This window comes from Caretta caretta, chromosome 1 (genome assembly GCF_965140235.1).
Source record: "Caretta caretta isolate rCarCar2 chromosome 1, rCarCar1.hap1, whole genome shotgun sequence".
In the NCBI taxonomy this organism is placed as follows: Eukaryota; Metazoa; Chordata; order Testudines; family Cheloniidae; genus Caretta; species Caretta caretta.
This window is the reverse complement of record NC_134206.1, coordinates 113,025,196-113,043,001: the sequence shown is the minus strand read 5'-3', so window position 1 is coordinate 113,043,001 and position 17,806 is coordinate 113,025,196. Positions and strand designations below refer to the sequence as shown.

At 45.2% G+C, this 17,806-nt stretch overlaps 2 protein-coding genes across 5 annotated transcripts; one reads left to right on the top strand and one right to left on the bottom strand.

Moving 5' to 3' along the window:
• Window positions 1-311: 311 nt before the first annotated feature.
• CHAMP1 (chromosome alignment maintaining phosphoprotein 1) lies at window positions 312-8,777 on the bottom strand. 2 transcript variants are annotated; one of them, XM_048856329.2, is made up of 2 exons: window positions 8,582-8,777; window positions 312-4,044 (listed from the first exon to the last, which is right to left on the bottom strand). In XM_048856329.2, the coding sequence occupies exon 2, from the start codon at window positions 3,979-3,981 to the stop codon at window positions 1,159-1,161; it is 2,823 nt and encodes a 940-aa protein (XP_048712286.1). In that variant the 5' UTR covers window positions 3,982-4,044; window positions 8,582-8,777; the 3' UTR covers window positions 312-1,158. The 2 variants fall into 2 exon arrangements, with proteins under 2 accessions (XP_048712286.1, XP_048712295.1); XM_048856338.2 differs by lacking the exon at window positions 8,582-8,777 and adding an exon at window positions 8,027-8,236.
• A 62-nt stretch (window positions 8,778-8,839) lies between these two features.
• On the top strand, window positions 8,840-17,806 carry LOC142072629 (uncharacterized). Of its 3 annotated transcripts, XM_075130105.1 has the most exons (3): window positions 8,840-8,922; window positions 9,310-9,505; window positions 12,481-15,161. In XM_075130105.1, the coding sequence occupies exon 3, from the start codon at window positions 13,799-13,801 to the stop codon at window positions 15,158-15,160; it is 1,362 nt and encodes a 453-aa protein (XP_074986206.1). In that variant the 5' UTR covers window positions 8,840-8,922; window positions 9,310-9,505; window positions 12,481-13,798; the 3' UTR covers window position 15,161. The 3 variants fall into 3 exon arrangements, 2 of the variants coding, with proteins under 2 accessions (XP_074986206.1, XP_074986202.1); XR_012669137.1 differs by lacking the exons at window positions 8,840-8,922; window positions 12,481-15,161 and adding an exon at window positions 17,412-17,806 and having other exon boundaries at window positions 9,241-9,505; XM_075130101.1 differs by lacking the exon at window positions 8,840-8,922 and having other exon boundaries at window positions 9,241-9,505; window positions 12,623-15,161.

Sequence of the window (17,806 nt, the reverse complement as noted above, 5' to 3'; positions counted from 1 at the left end):
AATAGTCAGGTAAGTAACATCCAAAAATAATTAAAACAAAAGGATTGGAAATGGGACAAAACACTAAATAGTGTATGCCTTCCCTACAATGGTATATTACAGGTATTTTCCTCCTCTTATATTTAATGCTCCTTTCTAAAGTACAGACATGGGAGTTTAAACTAATTTTACTTCCATTAACAGAAAGCTATAATACCTACAGAAAAACTTCAGATTTATTCTGCACTGAATGCTGCTATTCAAAAGTATTTGAGACTACAACATAGCAGACTATCACAGGCTTTTCTTTGAAAGAATAGACAAAAACAATGTCATGTTCACGTTAGCTTTTTATTAAAAGATTGAAGCATAACATTTTACCAGATACAAGAAATTCAGTTTTCTCTGGCATACAAAACATTGGAGTCAACAAGAGAAAATTCTGGTTGCTGTATGTGTATGTGTGTGTGTATATATATATATATATATATACACACACACACACAAAATCTGATATCACTCCATCAATTTAATGTATATTAGCACATGCTTAAAACATGGTCAAAATACAATGTCACAAAATAAGTACCTTGACATTTTAAAAGTCTGAGATAAATCATTCAAAGAGGTGAGAGCAGTGAATTTCCAACAAATGCTATACACTCAATCACAAGCTCAGGGCATAATTATTCCAGAAAACCAACATCATTTTTTCATGCCTGATTAATCACATTCAGTTTCACTGGGCTACTAATTTTGAGGCTTTGCTTCACATTTTAAAAAATAAGACATTTGAGAGATGTGAAAAACTAAGTTCAATCTTCACAGTAATATGATATGGGTTGTTTGCCACACCTCCACTTTATGGCCTGCATGTTTTACAACAATCTTTACAAAACTAGTTTTCACCCCTGTTTTGGTTTCAGAAATATAGCATCTCTGACGAATAAAGTATGAATCTACTGAATAATAATACAGGGACATGAACATGTATTTAGAACAACTTTTGAATAATACATCCTTTCAGTAATACAAGCTATAAGACAAGTTAAACACAGTACAATAAACCACGCATCTTTTGACTTGTCAGATCAGCTAAACTACTTACTTAGCTAACATACAGCAATACTTACACATTTTAGTAAATTAAACTCATTGAGTATAAGGAAACAAAAACAATCACATTTGTTCAAGAGGTTCAAGGCTGTCCAATTGCTTTTTATTTGTATCTTCACTATGACGGCTTTGGCAATGGGTTAAATGTTTCTTAAAGCCTCTGGGAAAATTTGATTCAAAATTACAGCGTGGACATTTAAGCAAACTTTGACCATGAGCAGCAACATGGTTTTTAAGAAGGGACTCCAAAAGAAAAGCCTTTCCACATATTTTACATTTGTAGGGGCTTTGAACATTGTGCTTGTTAACTAAATGATGCAAAACAGCACCTTTTTTCATTGCACGACAGCAACAAATTTTGCAATAATACTTTCCCTTTCCACGCTTCATGTATTTTGCGATCTCTTCTTCTGAGATGAAAGCCTCTTTCTCTTCTGTAAATTGCAGTATGCACTGTGGCTGAATGGGAGTAGTTGCATCTATTTTGCTCTCTTTGTTGTAATCAGATGATTCCGTATCAAACTGTTCTTGATCACTATTTGATTCTTGTTCCTTTACCTCGACAGAATCCATCTCTGTTTTTCCACATTCACTGTTATTTAGTTCATTATCAGAGGTCTCCTGGTTTTCCTTCTTAGGCTTCTTTTTGGGGCATGAATACAACATATCTTCTGAAGGCTCCTTCACTAAGATTGACTGCTCTTCCTGAGACAATAGATCATCCAGTGTTTTTTGGTCTTCTAAACTCTGAGCTAGGAAATCACTCTCATCGGACTCAATAGGCATCTGGGGCTCAGCGGAAACAGCTGAAGCAGGTTTGAGAGGCTCAGGAAAAAGAACATTTTTCTGGACCTCAGAGGAAACAGAAGGAGCAGGTTTGTGGGGATCAGTAGAAAGAGCATGTTTCTGGACCTCAGCGGAAACAGCAGGAGCAGATTTCTGGATCTCAGAAAACGGAGCATGCTTCTGGACATCAGAGGAAACACCACATTTCTGAGGCTCAGTAAAGGCGGCTTGTTTTTGTGTCTCAGGGGAAACAGCAGAAGCAGGTTTCTGGGACTCAGTGAACAGGGCAAGTTTCTGCACCTCGGGAGAAACAGCAGGAGCAGGTTTCTGGGACTCAGTGAAGGGGACATGTTTCTGGATCTCAGGGGAGGCAGCAGGAGAAGCTTTCTGAGGCTCTGGGAAGCCAGTATGTTCCTGGACTTCAGGGGAAACAGCCGCAAGTTTCTGGGGCTCTGGGAAGAAGGCATGTTTCTGGACTTCAGGAGAGAAAGGAGCAGGTTTCTGGGATTCAGTAAAAAGGGCATGTTTCTGGACTTCAGGGGAAACAGTAGTAGCAGACATCTGAGGCTCAGGGAAGAAAGCACGTTTCTGGACCTCAGATGAACCAGCAGGAGCAGATTTTCGAGGCTCAGAGAAGAGGGCTCTTTTCCGGGATTCAGGGAAGAAGGCACGTTTCTGTCCCTCAGGGGAAATGGTGGGGGCAGACTTCTGAGTCTCAGAGAAGAAGGTTGACTTCCGGGACTCGGAAGTAAGTTTCCAAGACTCAGGAGACATTGAGGGAGCAGGTTTACGAAGATCAGAAAACAGAGAAGATTTCCAAACTTCAGAGGAAACAGTGTGACTAGGTTTTCGGAGTTCAGGTGAAAGAGGGGGAGCAGACATCCAAGTATCAGGAGAAAGAACAGGTTTCCAGCCTTCAGGGTACACAGAGGAGATGGGTTTCCATGGCTCAGACGAAACAAGAGTAGATTTCTGGGGCTCAGAGAAGGATGCAGGTTTCCAAGGGTCAGGAGCAGGCCTCCGCGGCTCGGGGGACACCACCGGGGCAGGCCTCCGCGGCTCGGGGGACACCACCGGGGCAGGCCTCCGCGGCTCGGGGGACACCACCGGGGCAGGCCTCCGCGGCTCGGGGGACACCACCGGGGCAGATTTTTGGGGCCAGGGAGAGACAGCAGTGGGAGATTTCTGTAGCTCATGAGAAATAGCAGCAGCAGGCCTCCAGGGCTCAGGAGAAACGGAGGGAGCAGGCCTCCATGATTCTGGGGAAATTGCAGAAGCAGGTCTGCGGGGTTCAGGAGACAAAGCAGGAGCAGGCCTCCGCATCTGAGTCATATGCCTGCGGGGCTCGGGAGATACCGCCGGGGAACGCCTGCGGGGCTCGGGGGACACCGCCGGGGAACGCCTGCGGGGCTCGGGGGACACCGCCGGGGCAGGCTTCTGGGGCTCTGGAGACACCACTGGTGAACGCCTTCGGGGCTCAGGGGACACCGCTGGGGCAGGCTTCTGGGGCTCAGGGGACACTGCCGGGGCAGGCTTCTGGGGCTCAGGGGACATGGCTGGGGAATGCCTGAGGGAATCAGGAGACACTGCCGCGGCAGGCTTCTGGAGCTCAGGGGACACTGCTGGGGAAGGCTTCTCAGGCTCAGGGGACACAGCTGGGGAAGGCTTCTCAGGCTCAGGGGACACTGCCGATTTCTGAAGTTTGGGGGAAATAACTGGGTCAGGTTTCTGTGGTTCAGGGGAAAGGGCAGGTTTCTGTGGCTCCCGAATGAGTGATGTTTTCACGGATTCAGTCTCAGCTTCTACCTGATCTTTCTGGTCTTCATTCCACTTTTCAGGTACTGCATGTTGTGATGTAATGTGATAATAAACGTTGCAATACATCTTGCTGGTAAAGAAACATTTGTGACAGTGGAACAGTTTTGCACTTTTCTGATAAAATATAAGTTTACCTAAACCAGCAGCATCCATTTCATCACAATATTCTGGGTGGATGGTACCCATATGAATTTGTATGTTTTCATAATCTGTCCCTCTGAAACTGCAGTGATCACATTCTAAATGTTCTGATGTTTTACGCAGTATCTGGAACATGTCCATTTTTCTATGGTCTGTTGCAGCTTGCACAGCACTACAAGTCGAAAACAGCAAGCTTCTGTATTCCTGCAATAGAGGTAAAACATTGCATATTTAGCTCATATAATACAAAATTTACTACTTTATTTTTTGTTCATTTTGAATCAGCTTGATGCACTTCTCCATTTCTAGAATAAAAATTAATCCCAGCAAGATCAAGCCAATCCAGACATTTACAAACCCTCAAGATAGTTACGAAAAGTGTCATCAGCAGCTGAATCTTTCTTTTACACAAAATCCACCTACTTCTCTTACATAGCAAATTGATATATCAATTTAATAAATTATTTTGCTCTGCGGGGAAAAATAACTTTTGCATGGCTATAACCTCCTGCATGAAAACATACAAATACAGATTTCCCCTTGGCCTGCAAGTCACAGCACATAGTGGAGTTTGTGCAAGTAATTTAAATTCTATTTCTGTTTACCAGGTGGGTCTGGTTGGTATATATTTATCAGTGGACGGACTTTGCAAATAAACCACATGCACGGGACCTATGTAACAAATATTTAGCTCATGGCACCATGTTCATCTGACAAACATTTCTTTGCTTGATATGAGAATACTTATACTACATTTCATCTGAAAAGTAGAACCACTTTCAAAAAGTTAATCTTTGCAAAACCACTCTACGACTTATCTTCATTTTACAGATTAATAAACTAGAAGGAGAAATTAACCATCTGAGACAAGTCCACATAAGCATTTCATAAAGCTGGAACAGAACCATGAGGTCCTGACTCTCAGTCAACTGCTCTATTCACTAAACCCTCATTTCCATACAGTAATTATTTTTCATGAAAAACCACATTTGTGACACACAGAATGACTGTCAATTAAAAAAACATGCTGTTGTCTGAAGTTTACCTGCTGTTGTAACATTTAAGATTACCGACATTGAAAAAGCAGAGAAAAAAATTTCTTTTTCAGTTTTTGTGCATTTCACAGCCCTCTGTATAGGTGGTTTCTCCAGCACGTATGGGTCTTTCACACAGTGGAGGGGAATAAATATATTTATAAAATAAAAAACTGACTGTAAAACCAAAACAAAATCACAGAGATTAAGACAGATGCAGCAGAGTGGGCAACAGGGGATGGATCACTCTATGATTACGTAACCAATTCATCCCCTCTGGGGCACCTGGCACTGGCCACTGTCAGACAACAGAATACTGGGCTAGATGGATCTTTGGTCTGACCCAGCATGGCCGTTCTTATGTAACTCATTAAAAAAAAACTGACTAGATTTCACCTGATAGTGTCTCCAACGATGAAAAGTGATAGTGTGATAACAAGATGTCCAGATAAATTATTGCTGTAAATAGAAGACCCAATCTAACCATATCCCATCAACTATTTTCACCTATTTTCATCGGTGCCCTTGTACTGGGAGAGGAATATGTGTGTGGTAGTAAATTATTAATAATAATGTTAATATTATTAATATTATTTATTTGTACTGAGGTCATGTCTAGAAGACCTAGTCTGGAAGTAAGGTTGAGTCACTGCTCTAGGGCTGAGAAAAAAAATCCTTCACATATGTACAGAAAAATGGTTGCCCAATTGTACACTTCTGTATCAAAAAATAATTCATTTACCTAAAAGATGAAAGCTTTTTTTTTTCTGGAAGACATGGCTTTGATATACACACATTTTGAAACCACAGAATCTGAACTGGAAACGTGGGTTAAAAAAAATCTTTGAGATTTTATTATTTATTTTAATCCTTACTATAACTCTGGATCGCCTACTACCCATACTAAATGTTCAATCCTTTTATGAACCCTGCTAAACTGCTGGTTTCAGTATATCTTGTGGCAACAAGTTCCACAGACTAAATGTACTTTATGTGCAAACTACTTCCTTTGAGCTGTTTTAAATATGTTGCTTTTTAATTTTATTGAACACCATATCCTTTTATTGCGAGAAAGGGTGGATAAGATGGGTCCATTTACCTTTTCCATACCACTTATTATACATACCTTTATATCCCTCTCTATACTAAACCATCCCAAATCTCTTCAACATCTTTTTATATGGAAGCTCTTATATAAGAGCCCTCTCTCTTCCTCCTGAGCCCTCTCTCTTCCTCCCTTCATGTCCAATCATTTTCAGAATTTCTTGACACATGGCATATTACTAACCCTTCTTGGGAGGTTGAATTATTTTGTACTTCAATACATTTTATATTTATAGGAATTTCTGTGGTTTGAGACTACTCTTTGGCTTTCATTATCTCCCAGATGAAAGGATAAAAATAAGGTGAGTCTGTTACAGAGTGGGATCAGACTGCGTCAAATTTGTGCTCAATTTTTTATTGTAACCACCACATCATGCTACATGTTTAACAAGTGCAATGTCGACCAAGGGCTTGTCTACACTGGCAATTTACAGCGCTGCAACTTTCTCGCTCAGGGGAGTGAAAAAACACACCCCTGAGCGCTGCAAGTTTCAGCACTGTTAAGCGCTAGTATAGACAGGGCACCAGCGCTGGTAGCTATGCCTCTCGTAGAGGTGGTTTTTTTTAGAGCGCTGGGAGAGCTCGCTCCCAGCGCTGCGACCACACAAGGCCCATTAAAGTGCTGCCACAGCAGCACTTTAGCATTGCCAGCATAGACTAGCCCTAAGTCTATGTCTACATTACAGACATTAGAATGGCACAACTGTACCACTGCATGCAGCCATTCTACACACTGACGGCAGAGAGCTTTCCCATCAGCATAATTAAACCATCCCCAACAAGCAGCAGTGGACCGGGCCGGTTTGTTTACCTGCCGTGTCAGCAGGTTCGGCCAATCGTGGCTCCCACCGGCCGCGGTTTGATGTCCCATGTACTGTGATTTTTTTTAAATTTAAATTATTATAATAGATTATAGTAAACTTAGGGTTACCATAGACTGAATTTTAAATAGATTTATTTTAATGAGAAAAATGTATTTAACAAATAAAAATATGATTTAAATAAAAAACAGTCCCTGTGATGCTCTTTTTCAAGTACATTGCATGAGGATACTGAATTGGCTGAAAATTCATCCCATGCCAGACAATTAGTTTTCAGAAACATTTATAATATAACAAACAACAACATTTTCCTTGTAATGTAAGGCTTAGAATCTAAGTTTAGCAAAAAATTAGATTAATTTAGCTTTAAAGATAGTTAAACTGGAAAGAAAAATTAAATTGGCAAAATCCATATATAATCACATCCGAACATATTCTCCTTAACTCTTATCTCTCTTACTTTATTGCATCTTAATTTCTTTCCTTACTGACTGTTCTAACTCCTTTACTTAAGATCTCCCGAAGAAACTGCTACTCAGGCACCTGCACCAACTACTATATGCTACTGCTGCCCACCTTCATAGACATCCCAAAAAGTGTGCACATATCTCACACAAACTATTTCAGGATCCACTTCTAAAACACCACTCAATAGACTTGCTCCAGCCTTCCTCATATGCCTGAATACATAATCCTGGTGTGGCCAAACCGTGTCTCATGAGCCACATGACTTTTTTACAGTTAAAGTGAGTCTCTCAGAGCCCAGGCCACTCTCAATCCTTCGCCTACCAGATTGGGGGATGTGGGGTGTGGAGAGAAGAGAGCTCAGGGCACCTGCCCTGCAGCGGGGTAGTGGGATTAGGGACTTAGGGACTCTGCAGAGGGGGGAACTAAGGGCTTTAGCTCTGGGAGGGGATGTTGGGGCAGAAGCGCTGCGCCCCAGCAGGCTCTGCCCTGCAGGGCAGGTTGTGCATTTCTTGCAGCTCTCGAACGTCTGAAGATTACTGTATGCGGCTCAGCTCAGAGGATCAGTAAATTTGGCCTCCCCGACATAATTTGCACCGATCCCTAAGGAACTGATGGGATGATATAGCCCATCAAGTTGATTCGAACAACAAGTGACAGGGACAGTCCCTTAAAAATTGCACGCTGTAGAGAAACTCCTTTACTTGAAAAAACATGATCCTAGATTATTAAAAATGAAGGAAAGTTTGCAATTCAGCTAACCTGTCTCTATTTCTGGCAGCTGTTTTTTGTTTGTTTTTCTGGTCACTGGGGCAAGGAAATCGGCTGCACGCTCAGGTCTCGGCGCCGCACGGCGCGGGTTTCAAAGGCTGCTGTTTACACCAAGTATAGCTTTCACCATTTTTTTTTTTTTAGTATTTTGATTCCGCGTTTTCTATTGCCGTTAACCTCAATATAACCCTGGGGGCGGGCTGTGTGGAGGGTTCACGCATTTAAAGGCTAGGACCAACCGCGCGGGGGTGGGCCGAGGGGGGGATTCACACCCCCGCACGGGGGCAGCCTCCTCGCACGCCCGGCTCGGGGCCTAGCGAGCAGCAGCCCGGGGGCGTGTGGGGGGAGGGGATCCCGCAGAGCGGGGGAGGGGCCTGAGCGCGAGTCTGACCGGCCCCGACCGGCCCCGAGCGCGCTACCGGGGGCGGGTCTCCAGCAGGAACGGCCCCGGCACGGTGGGGGGACGGAGGCCTCGGTCCCGCGCCTGCCCGGAGATGGTTCCCCCCCGCCCCGCCCCGCCGCAAGCCCTTTCCCGGCCGGACTCACCGCAGCGGCGGAAGGGGGGGGGACTCTCTCGAGGTCGTTGTTCCCGCCGCTCCGGTCAGGCGGGGGCTCCGCGCGCGCGGGCAGACCCCGGGCTGGGCGCGGCCCCTCCAATGGCGGCGGCTCTCGCTTCCGCAGGCCGGGCTGAGGGCGCCGCGAGCGGCGATGGGGAGGGGGCGGGGGGGAAGAATAGGGGAGGCGCGCGCGGCCGCCCAGCGGCGGCTTTATTGGGTCTCCGGCCCTTCCCGCTGCCCAACCGGAAACGCCGCAGCTGTCTCTGCCCCGCCCTCCGCCGCGCGAGACCGCAGGCGTCCCCGGAGAACGTGCCGCGGCCTTCTGGCGGTGTGCGTGTGCGCGTGCGCGTGCGCGCGGGGGGCGGGCCGATGGCTGCGGCTGGAGCGCGTAGCGGGGGCAGTTGGGGTGGGGAGAGAGCGCGCGGGGGCCGTTGCAGGAGGGGAGGCTGCTGGGAGGCCCCCGTTGGGGGTGTGGCGCGCGCGTGTGCAAGGCTCGGGCAGGCGCCGCACGTGCAGCAGCCGGGCAGGGCCCGTTCTAGCTCCTGTTGGGGCCAAGGGCCGCTGGCTGCGGTGGGAACCTGCTGGTGCCTAGTGAGGGGCCTTGCTGATGTGATTGCGGGGGAGGTGGCCCCTCGTGGGGGGGGGGGGGGGAGCATCTGTTACACACTCTCAGCCTGTGCCAGTGTCTCCCACTCACTGCTTCCCCTCTCCCCGCAGCCATCCTTCACATCCCGGGGTTTCTTCTTGCTCCCTCCCCAAAGGCTCCCTGAGGCACTGGCTACACTGGGAATTTCCCCTGGTTTCGAACTGGGCTGCACACTACGGTTGCGACTCCAGGCTTTGCTCGCCTACATGTGGTGTTTGCACGTTCTGATATGCCAATGTCTAGTATTGGGGCAAATGCCCAAAGCAGGTAAGCCTGGAGACCCAGCATGAGACTTAACTGGCTGATGGGGGTTTGGCTTTTGTTTTTGACAGAGGGGCTGAAAACGGAACTTAGAATGTGTGGTGCTGGCCCACCAGTTGCCAGCTCGTGCCAAGGTCCCCAGGTCTCAACTGACACTGACAAAATGCCTGGCATCAGTCCGGCTCCCCTTTGTATTAGTAACGCCTAAAATAGGTGTTCGTAAGAATGTGTTTAGTCTTTATTGACTGCATGTGACTAGCTGCAAGAGACATTAAGGGCACAAGAGCAAACTATCCCACTTCATAGGAAAGATGGGAAGTATGGCAAGAGACCACCCTGGCTTAACCAGGAGATCTTCAATGATCTAAAAATCAAAAAAAGAATCCTACAAAGAGTGGAAACTAGGTGAAATTACAAAGGATGAATATAAACAAATAATACAAGTATGTAGGGACAAAATTAGAAAGGCCAAGGCACAAAACGAGATAAAACTAGCTAGAGACATAAAGGGTAACAAGAAAACATTCTACAAATATATTAGCAGCAAGAGGAAGACCAAGGACAGGGTAGGTCCGTTACTTAATAAGTGGGGGTGGGGGGGGAGAATAATAATAGAAAATGTGGAAATGGCAGAAGTGCATAATGACTTTTGTTTTTTACCAAGAAGGTTGGTGGTGATTGGACCATAGTGAATAGTGAATGCCAGTAAAAATGAGGTAGGATCAGAAGAGGCTAAAATAGGGAAAGAACAAGTTGAAAATTACTTGGACAAATTAGATGTCTTCAAGTCACCAGGGCCTGATGAAATGCATCCTAGAATACTCACGGAGCTGACTGAAGAAAAGGAGTACTTGTGGCACCTTAGAGACTAACCAAGTTATTTGAGCATGAGCTTTCGTGAGCTACAGCTCACTTCATCGGATGCATACCGTGGAAACTGCAGTAGACATTATATACACACAGAGACCATGAAACAATACCCCCTCCCACCCCACTGTCCTGCTGGTAATAGCTTATCTAAAGTGATCATCAAGTTGGGCCATTTCCAGCACAAATCCAGGTTTTCTCACCCTCCAACCCCCCCCCCCCACTCACACACAAACTCACTCTCCTGCTGGTAGTAGCCCATCCAAAGTGACCACTCTCTTCACAATGTGTATGATAATCAAGGTGGGCCATTTCCTGCACAAATCCAGGTTCTCTCACCCCCCTCCAAAAACCACACACACAAACTCACTCTCCTGCTGGTAATAGCTCATCCAAAGTGACCACTCTCCCTACAATGTGCATGGTAATCAAGGTGGGTCATTTCCAGCACAGATCTAGGCTTTCTCACCACCACCACCCCCCGGGGGAACACACACACACACATAAACTCACTCTCCTGCTGGCAATAGCTCATCCAAACTGACCACTCTCCAAGTTTAAATCCAAGTTTAACCAGAACGTCGGGGGGGGGGGGGGTAAGAAAAAGCAAGGGGAAATAGGCTACCTTGCATAATGACTTAGCCACTCCCAGTCTCTATTTAAGCCTAAATTAATAGTATCCAATTTGCAAATGAATTCCAATTCAGCAGTTTCTCGCTGGAGTCTGGATTTGAAGTTTTTTTGTTGTAAGATAGTGACCTTCATGTTGGTGATTGCGTGACCAGAGAGATTGAAGTGTTCTCCGACTGGTTTATGAATGTTATAATTCTTGACATCTGATTTGTGTCCATTTATTCTTTTACGTAGAGACTGTCCAGTTTGACCAATGTAAATGGCAGAGGGGCATTGCTGGCACATGATGGCATATATCACATTGGTGGATGTGCAGGTGAACGAGCCTCTGACAGTGTGGCTGATATTATTAGGCCCTGTGATGGTGTCCCCTGAATAGATATGTGGGCACAGTTGGCAACGGGCTTTGTTGCAAGGATAGGTTCCTGGGCTAGTGGTTCTGTTGTGTGGTATGTGGTTGTTGGTGAGTATTTGCTTCAGGTTGCGGGGCTGTCTGTAGGCAAGGACTGGCCTGTCTCCCAAGATTTGTGAGAGTGTTGGGTTATCCTTCAGGATAGGTTGTAGATCCTTAATAATGCGTTGGAGGGGTTTTAGTTGGGGGCTGAAGGTGACGGCTAGTGGCGTTCTGTTATTTTCTTTGTTAGGCCTATCCTGTAGTAGGTGACTTCTGGAAACTCTTCTGGCTCTATCAATCTGTTTCTTCACTTCTGCAGGTGGGTATTGTAGTTGTAAGAAAGCTTGATAGAGATCTTGTAGGTGTTTGTCTCTGTCTGAGGGCTTGGAGCAAATGCGGTTGTATCGCAGAGCTTGGCTGTAGACGATGGATCGTGTGGTGTGGTCAGGGTGAAAGCTGGAGGCATGGAGGTAGGAATAGCAGTCAGTAGGTTTCCGGTATAGGGTGGTGTTTATGTGACCATTGTTTATTAGCACTGTAGTGTCCAGGAAATGGATCTCTTGTGCGGACTGGACCAGGCTGAGGTTGATGGTGGGATGGAAATTGTTGAAATCATGGTGGAATTCCTCAAGGGCTTCTTTTCCATGGGTCCAGATGATGAAGATGTCATCAATATAGCACAAGTAGAGTAGGGGCTTTAGGGGACGAGAGCTGCGGAAGCGTTGTTCTAAATCAGCCATAAAAATGTTGGCATGCTGTGGGGCCATGCGGGTACCCATAGCAGTGCTGCTGACCTGAAGGTATACATTGTCCCCAAATGTAAAATAGTTATGGGTAAGGACAAAGTCACAAAGTTCAGCCACCAGGTTAGCCGTGATCAACTTGATGATCACTTTAGATAAGCTATTAACAGCAGGACAGTGGGGTGGGAGGGGGTATTGTTTCATGGTCTCTGTGTGTATATAATGTCTACTGCAGTTTCCACGATATGCATCCGATGAAGTGAGCTGTAGCTCACGAAAGCTCATGCTCAAATAAATTGGTTAGTCTCTAAGGTGCTACAAGTACTCCTTTTCTTTTTGCAAAGACAGACTAACACGGCTGTTACTCTGAAACCTGTCATTATGCAAGGCACTGCATTTAGCCGTATGGAGTGGAAATCCATCAACTGCATGAAAAAACTTGTACAGATACAGACAGATATCATCTTCCTTTCCAAATGCAAACAGATGGACATCGTACCAAAAGGACTGAAGGTAAAAAATCCATTACAATCTACATACCACACAGACTATGCTGACAGCTTGTGCCACACGCTCTCAAAGAAACGGCGAAATCACCTGATCAACATCCTCTACAGCAAACAGGGAAAGATTAAGAATGAGCTCTCAAAAATGGATACTCTCATAAAAAACCAACCTTCCACACAAACTTCCTCGTGGCTGGATTTTACTAAAACTAGACAAGCGACTTACAATGCACACTTTGCTTCTCTACAAAAGAAAAAGGACACTAAACTTTCTAAACTACTACATGCTACAAGGGGCCACAGCAATGGTTCCCTCAACCCACCCAGCAATATTGTTAACCTATCCAACTATACTCTCAGCCCAGCAGAAGCAGCTGTCCTATCTCGGGGCCTCTCCTTCTTCCCCTCCACCCCCACGAACATGATACAGTTCTGTGGTGACCTAGAATCCTATTTTCAACGTCTCTGACTCAAGGAATATTTCCAAAATACCTCTGAACAACATACTAATCCACAGAGGCCTCCCTACCAACACTACAAAAAGAAGGATTCTAGGTGGACTCCTCCTGAAGGTCGAAACAGCAGACTGGACTTCTACATAGAGTGCTTCCGCCGACGTGCACGGGCTGAAATTGTGGAAAAGCAGCATCACTTGCCCGATAACCTCAGCCGTGCGGAACACAATGCCATCCACAGCCTCAAAAACAACTCTGACATCATAATCAAAAAGGCTGACAAAGGAGGTGCTGTTGTCATCATGAATAGGTCGGAATATGAACAAGAGGCTGCTCGGCAGCTCTCCAACACCACTTTCTACAAGCCATTACCCTATCATCCCACGGAGAGTTACCAAAAGCAACTACAGCATTTGCTCAAGAAACTTCCTGAAAAAGCACAAGATCAAATCCGCACAGACACACCCCTGGAACCCCGACCTGGGATATTCTATCTACTACCCAAGATCCATAAACCTGGAAATCCTGGGCGCCCCATCATCTCAGGCATTGGCACCCTGACAGCAGGATTGTCTGGCTGTGTAGACTTCCTCCTCAGGCCCTACACTACCAGCACTCCCAGCTACCTTTGAGACACCACTGACTTCCTGAGGAAACTTCAATCCATCAGCGATCTTCCTGATAACACCATCCTGGCCACTATGGATGTAGAAGCCCTCTACACCAACATTCCACACAAAGATGGACTACAAGCTGTCAAGAACACTATCCCCTATAATGTCACAGCTAACCTGGTGGCTGAACTTTGTGACTTTGTCCTTACCCATAACTATTTTACATTTGGGGACAATGTATACCTTCAGATCAGCGGCACTGCTATGGGTACCCGCATGGCCCCACAGTATGCCAACGTTTTTATTGCTGATTTAGAACAACGCTTCCTCAGCTCTCATCCCCTAAAGTCCCTACTCTACTTGTGCTATATTGATGAAATCTTCATCATCTGGACCCATGGAAAAGAAGCCCTTGAGGAATTCCACCATGATTTCAACAGTTTCCATTCCACCATCAACCACAGCCTGGTCCAGTCCGCACAAGAGATCCATTTCCTGGACACTACAGTGCTAATAAACAATGGTCACATAAACACCACCCTATACCGGAAACCTACTGACCGCTATTCCTACCTACATGCCTCCAGCTTTCACCCTGACCACACCACACGATCCATCGTCTACAGCCAAGCTCTGCGATACAACCGCATTTGCTCCAACCCCTCAGACAGAGACAAACACCTACAAGATCTCTATCAAGCTTTCTTACACCTACAATACCCACCTGCGGAAGTGAAGAAACAGATTGATAGAGCCAGAAGAGTTTCCAGAAGTCACCTACTACAGGATAGGCCTAACAAAGAAAATAACAGAACGCCACTAGCCGTCACCTTCAGCCCCCAACTAAAACCCCTCCAACACATTATTAAGGATCTACAACCTATCCTGAAGGATGACCCAACACTCTCACAAATCTTGGGAGACAGGCCAGTCCTTGCCTACAGACAGCCCCGCAACCTGAAGCAAATACTCACCAACAACCACATACCACACAACAGAACCACTAGCCCAGGAACCTATCCTTGCAACAAAGCCCGTTACCAACTGTGCCCACATATCTATTCAGGGGACACCATCACAGGGCCTAATAACATCAGCCACACTATCAGAGGCTCGTTCACCTGCACATCCACCAATGTGATATATGCCATCATGTGCCAGCAATGCCCCTCTGCCATTTACATTGGTCAAACTGGACAGTCTCTACGTAAAAGAATAAATGGACACAAATCAGATGTCAAGAATTATAACATTCATAAACCAGTCGGAGAACACTTCAATCTCTCTGGTCACGCAATCACCAACATGAAGGTCACTATCTTACAACAAAAAAACTTCAAATCCAGACTCCAGCGAGAAACTGCTGAATTGGAATTCATTTGCAAATTGGATACTATTAATTTAGGCTTAAATAGAGACTGGGAGTGGCTAAGTCATTATGCAAGGTAGCCTATTTCCCCTTGCTTTTTCCTACCCCCCCCCCCCCCCGACGTTCTGGTTAAACTTGGATTTAAACTTGGAGAGTGGTCAGTTTGAATGAGCTATTGCCAGCAGGAGAGTGAGTTTATGTGTGTGTGTGTGTGTGTGTGTTCCCCGGGGGGGGGGGGTGAGAAAGCCTAGATCTGTGCTGGAAATGACCCACCTTGATTACCATGCACATTGTAGGGAGTGTGGTCACTTTGGATGAATTATTACCAGCAGAAGATTGAGTTTGTGTGTGTGGTTTTTGGAGGGGGGTGAGGGGGTGAGAGAACCTGGATTTGTGCAGGAAATGGCCCACCTTGATTATCATACACATTGTGAAGAGAGTGGTCACTTTGGATGGGCTACTACCAGCAGGAGAGTGAGTTTGTGTGCGGGGGGGGGGGGGGGTTGGAGGGTGAGAAAACCTGGATTTGTGCTGGAAATGGCCCAACTTGATGATCACTTTAGATAAGCTATTACCAGCAGGACAGTGGGGTGGGAGGGGGTATTGTTTCATGGTCTCTGTGTGTATATAATGTCTACTGCAGTTTCCACGGTATGCATCCGATGGAGTGAGCTGTAGCTCACGAAAGCTCATGCTCAAATAACTTGGTTAGTCTCTAAGGTGCCACAAGTACTCCTTTTCTTTTTGCAAAGACAGACTAACACGGCTGTTACTCTGAAACCTGTCATTATGCCCAGGAGCTGACTGAGGAGATATCTGAGCCATTAGCGAATATCTTTGAAAAGTCATGGAAGATGGGAGAGATTCCAGAAGACTGGAAAAGGGCAAATATAGTTCAATCTATAAAAAGGGAAATAAAGACAACAAGGGGAATTACAGAACGGTCAGCTTAACTTCTGTACCCGGAAAGATAATGGAGCAAATAATTAAGCAATCAGTTTGCAAACATCTCGAAGATAATAAGGTGATAAGTAACAGCATGGATTTTTCATAACAAATCGTGTCAAACCAACCTGATAGCTTTCTTTGACAGGGTAACAAGCCTTGTGAATAGGGGGGAAGCAGTAGACGTGGTATATCTTGACTTCAGTAAAGCTTTTGATACTGTCTCACATGACCTTCTCATAAACAAACTAGGGAAACTGTTCCCAGAGAGTACTTATCAGTGGTTCACAGTCATGCTGGAAGGGCATAACGAGTGGAGTCCCGCAGGGATCAGTTCTGGGTCTGGTTCTGTTCAATATCTTCATCAATGATTTAGCTAATGGCATGGAGAGTACACTTATAAAGTTTGCAGATGATACCAAGCTGGGAGGGGTTGCAAGTGCTTTGAAGGATAGGATTAAAATTCAAAATGATCTGAACAAACTGGAGAAATGGTCTGAAGTAAATAGGATGAAATTTAATAAGGACAAATGCAAAGTACTCCATTTAGGAAGGAACAATCAGTTGCACACATACAAAATGGGAAATCACTGCCTAGGAAGGAGTACTGCGGAAAGGGATCGGGGGGGTCACATATGGACCACAAGCTCAGTATGAATCAACAGTGTAACACTGCTGCAAAAAAAGCGAACATTCTTTCGGGATGTATTAGCAGCAGTGTTGTAAGCAAGACACAAGAAGTAATTCTTCCACTCTACTCCACACTGATTAGTCCTCAACTGAAGTATTGTGTCGAGTTCTGGGCACATTTCAGGAAGGATGTGGACAAATTGGAGAGAATCCAGAGAAGAGCAACAAAAATTATTAAAGGTCTAGAAAACATGACCTATGAGGGAAGATTGAAAAAATTGGGTTTGTTTAGTTTGGAAAAAAGAAGACTGAGATGGGACATGATAACAGTTTTCAAGGATGTAAAAGGTTGTTACAAGGAGGAGGAACAAAAAATAACCTCTGAGGATATGACAAAAAGCAATGGGCTTAAATTGCAGCAAGGGAGGTTTAGGATTGGAATAAATTGTTTAGGGAGGTTGTGGAATCTCCATCATTGGAGATTTTTAAGAGCAGGTTAGATAAACACCTGTCAGGAATGGGCATAATACTTAGTCCTGCCTTGAGTGTAGGGGACTGGACTAGATGACCTCTCGAGGTCCCTTCCAGTTCTATGATTCTATGATTAATCTCAATTATCTGTTTCCCATATTGTAAGATATTTGAGTGGCTATATTGGGAGCTTCTGTGACAGTGCAAATCATCAGACAGGAGAGAGACATTAGCTACTGTGCAGTGCTAGTCTCCCAACAGCATGTGTTATGTCCTGTCCAACAGGAAAGGTCCATCGACACCAGACGGATTAATGTGGGACAATAAAGAGGACAAAAGAAATTTGTTGTTTTGCTCTCCCACCCCTCCAATCACCCAAGTGGATTCCTCCCATTAGCTGAGCCTGCAGTTCAGAGCACAAAGGATGAGAAGAATAAAAACACCTACAAGACGGAACTTGTATCTCTACTTGGACTTTGCAGGGCAGGGTTACTAGGCAGAAGTGGGAGCCTGGGTTAGCCCTAAAGGTCATCTAGAGCTTGCTTATTAAAGAAGCTTCTATTACTTTTTGAAACTTAAGATTGTAATTCATTTGTACATATATGTTTACCTGCTTTAACGTTGTAAATAACTCTCATTTCCTTTTCCTATTTAATAAAATAGTTTATTATAGGACTGGC

What these genes read in the sequence shown, in the direction of transcription:
- CHAMP1 (XM_048856329.2), bottom strand. Translation starts at nt 3,981, where the DNA reads ATGGACATGTTCCAGATACTGCGTAAAACATCAGAACATTTAGAATGT.
- LOC142072629 (XM_075130105.1), top strand. Translation starts at nt 13,799, where the DNA reads ATGGATGTAGAAGCCCTCTACACCAACATTCCACACAAAGATGGACTA.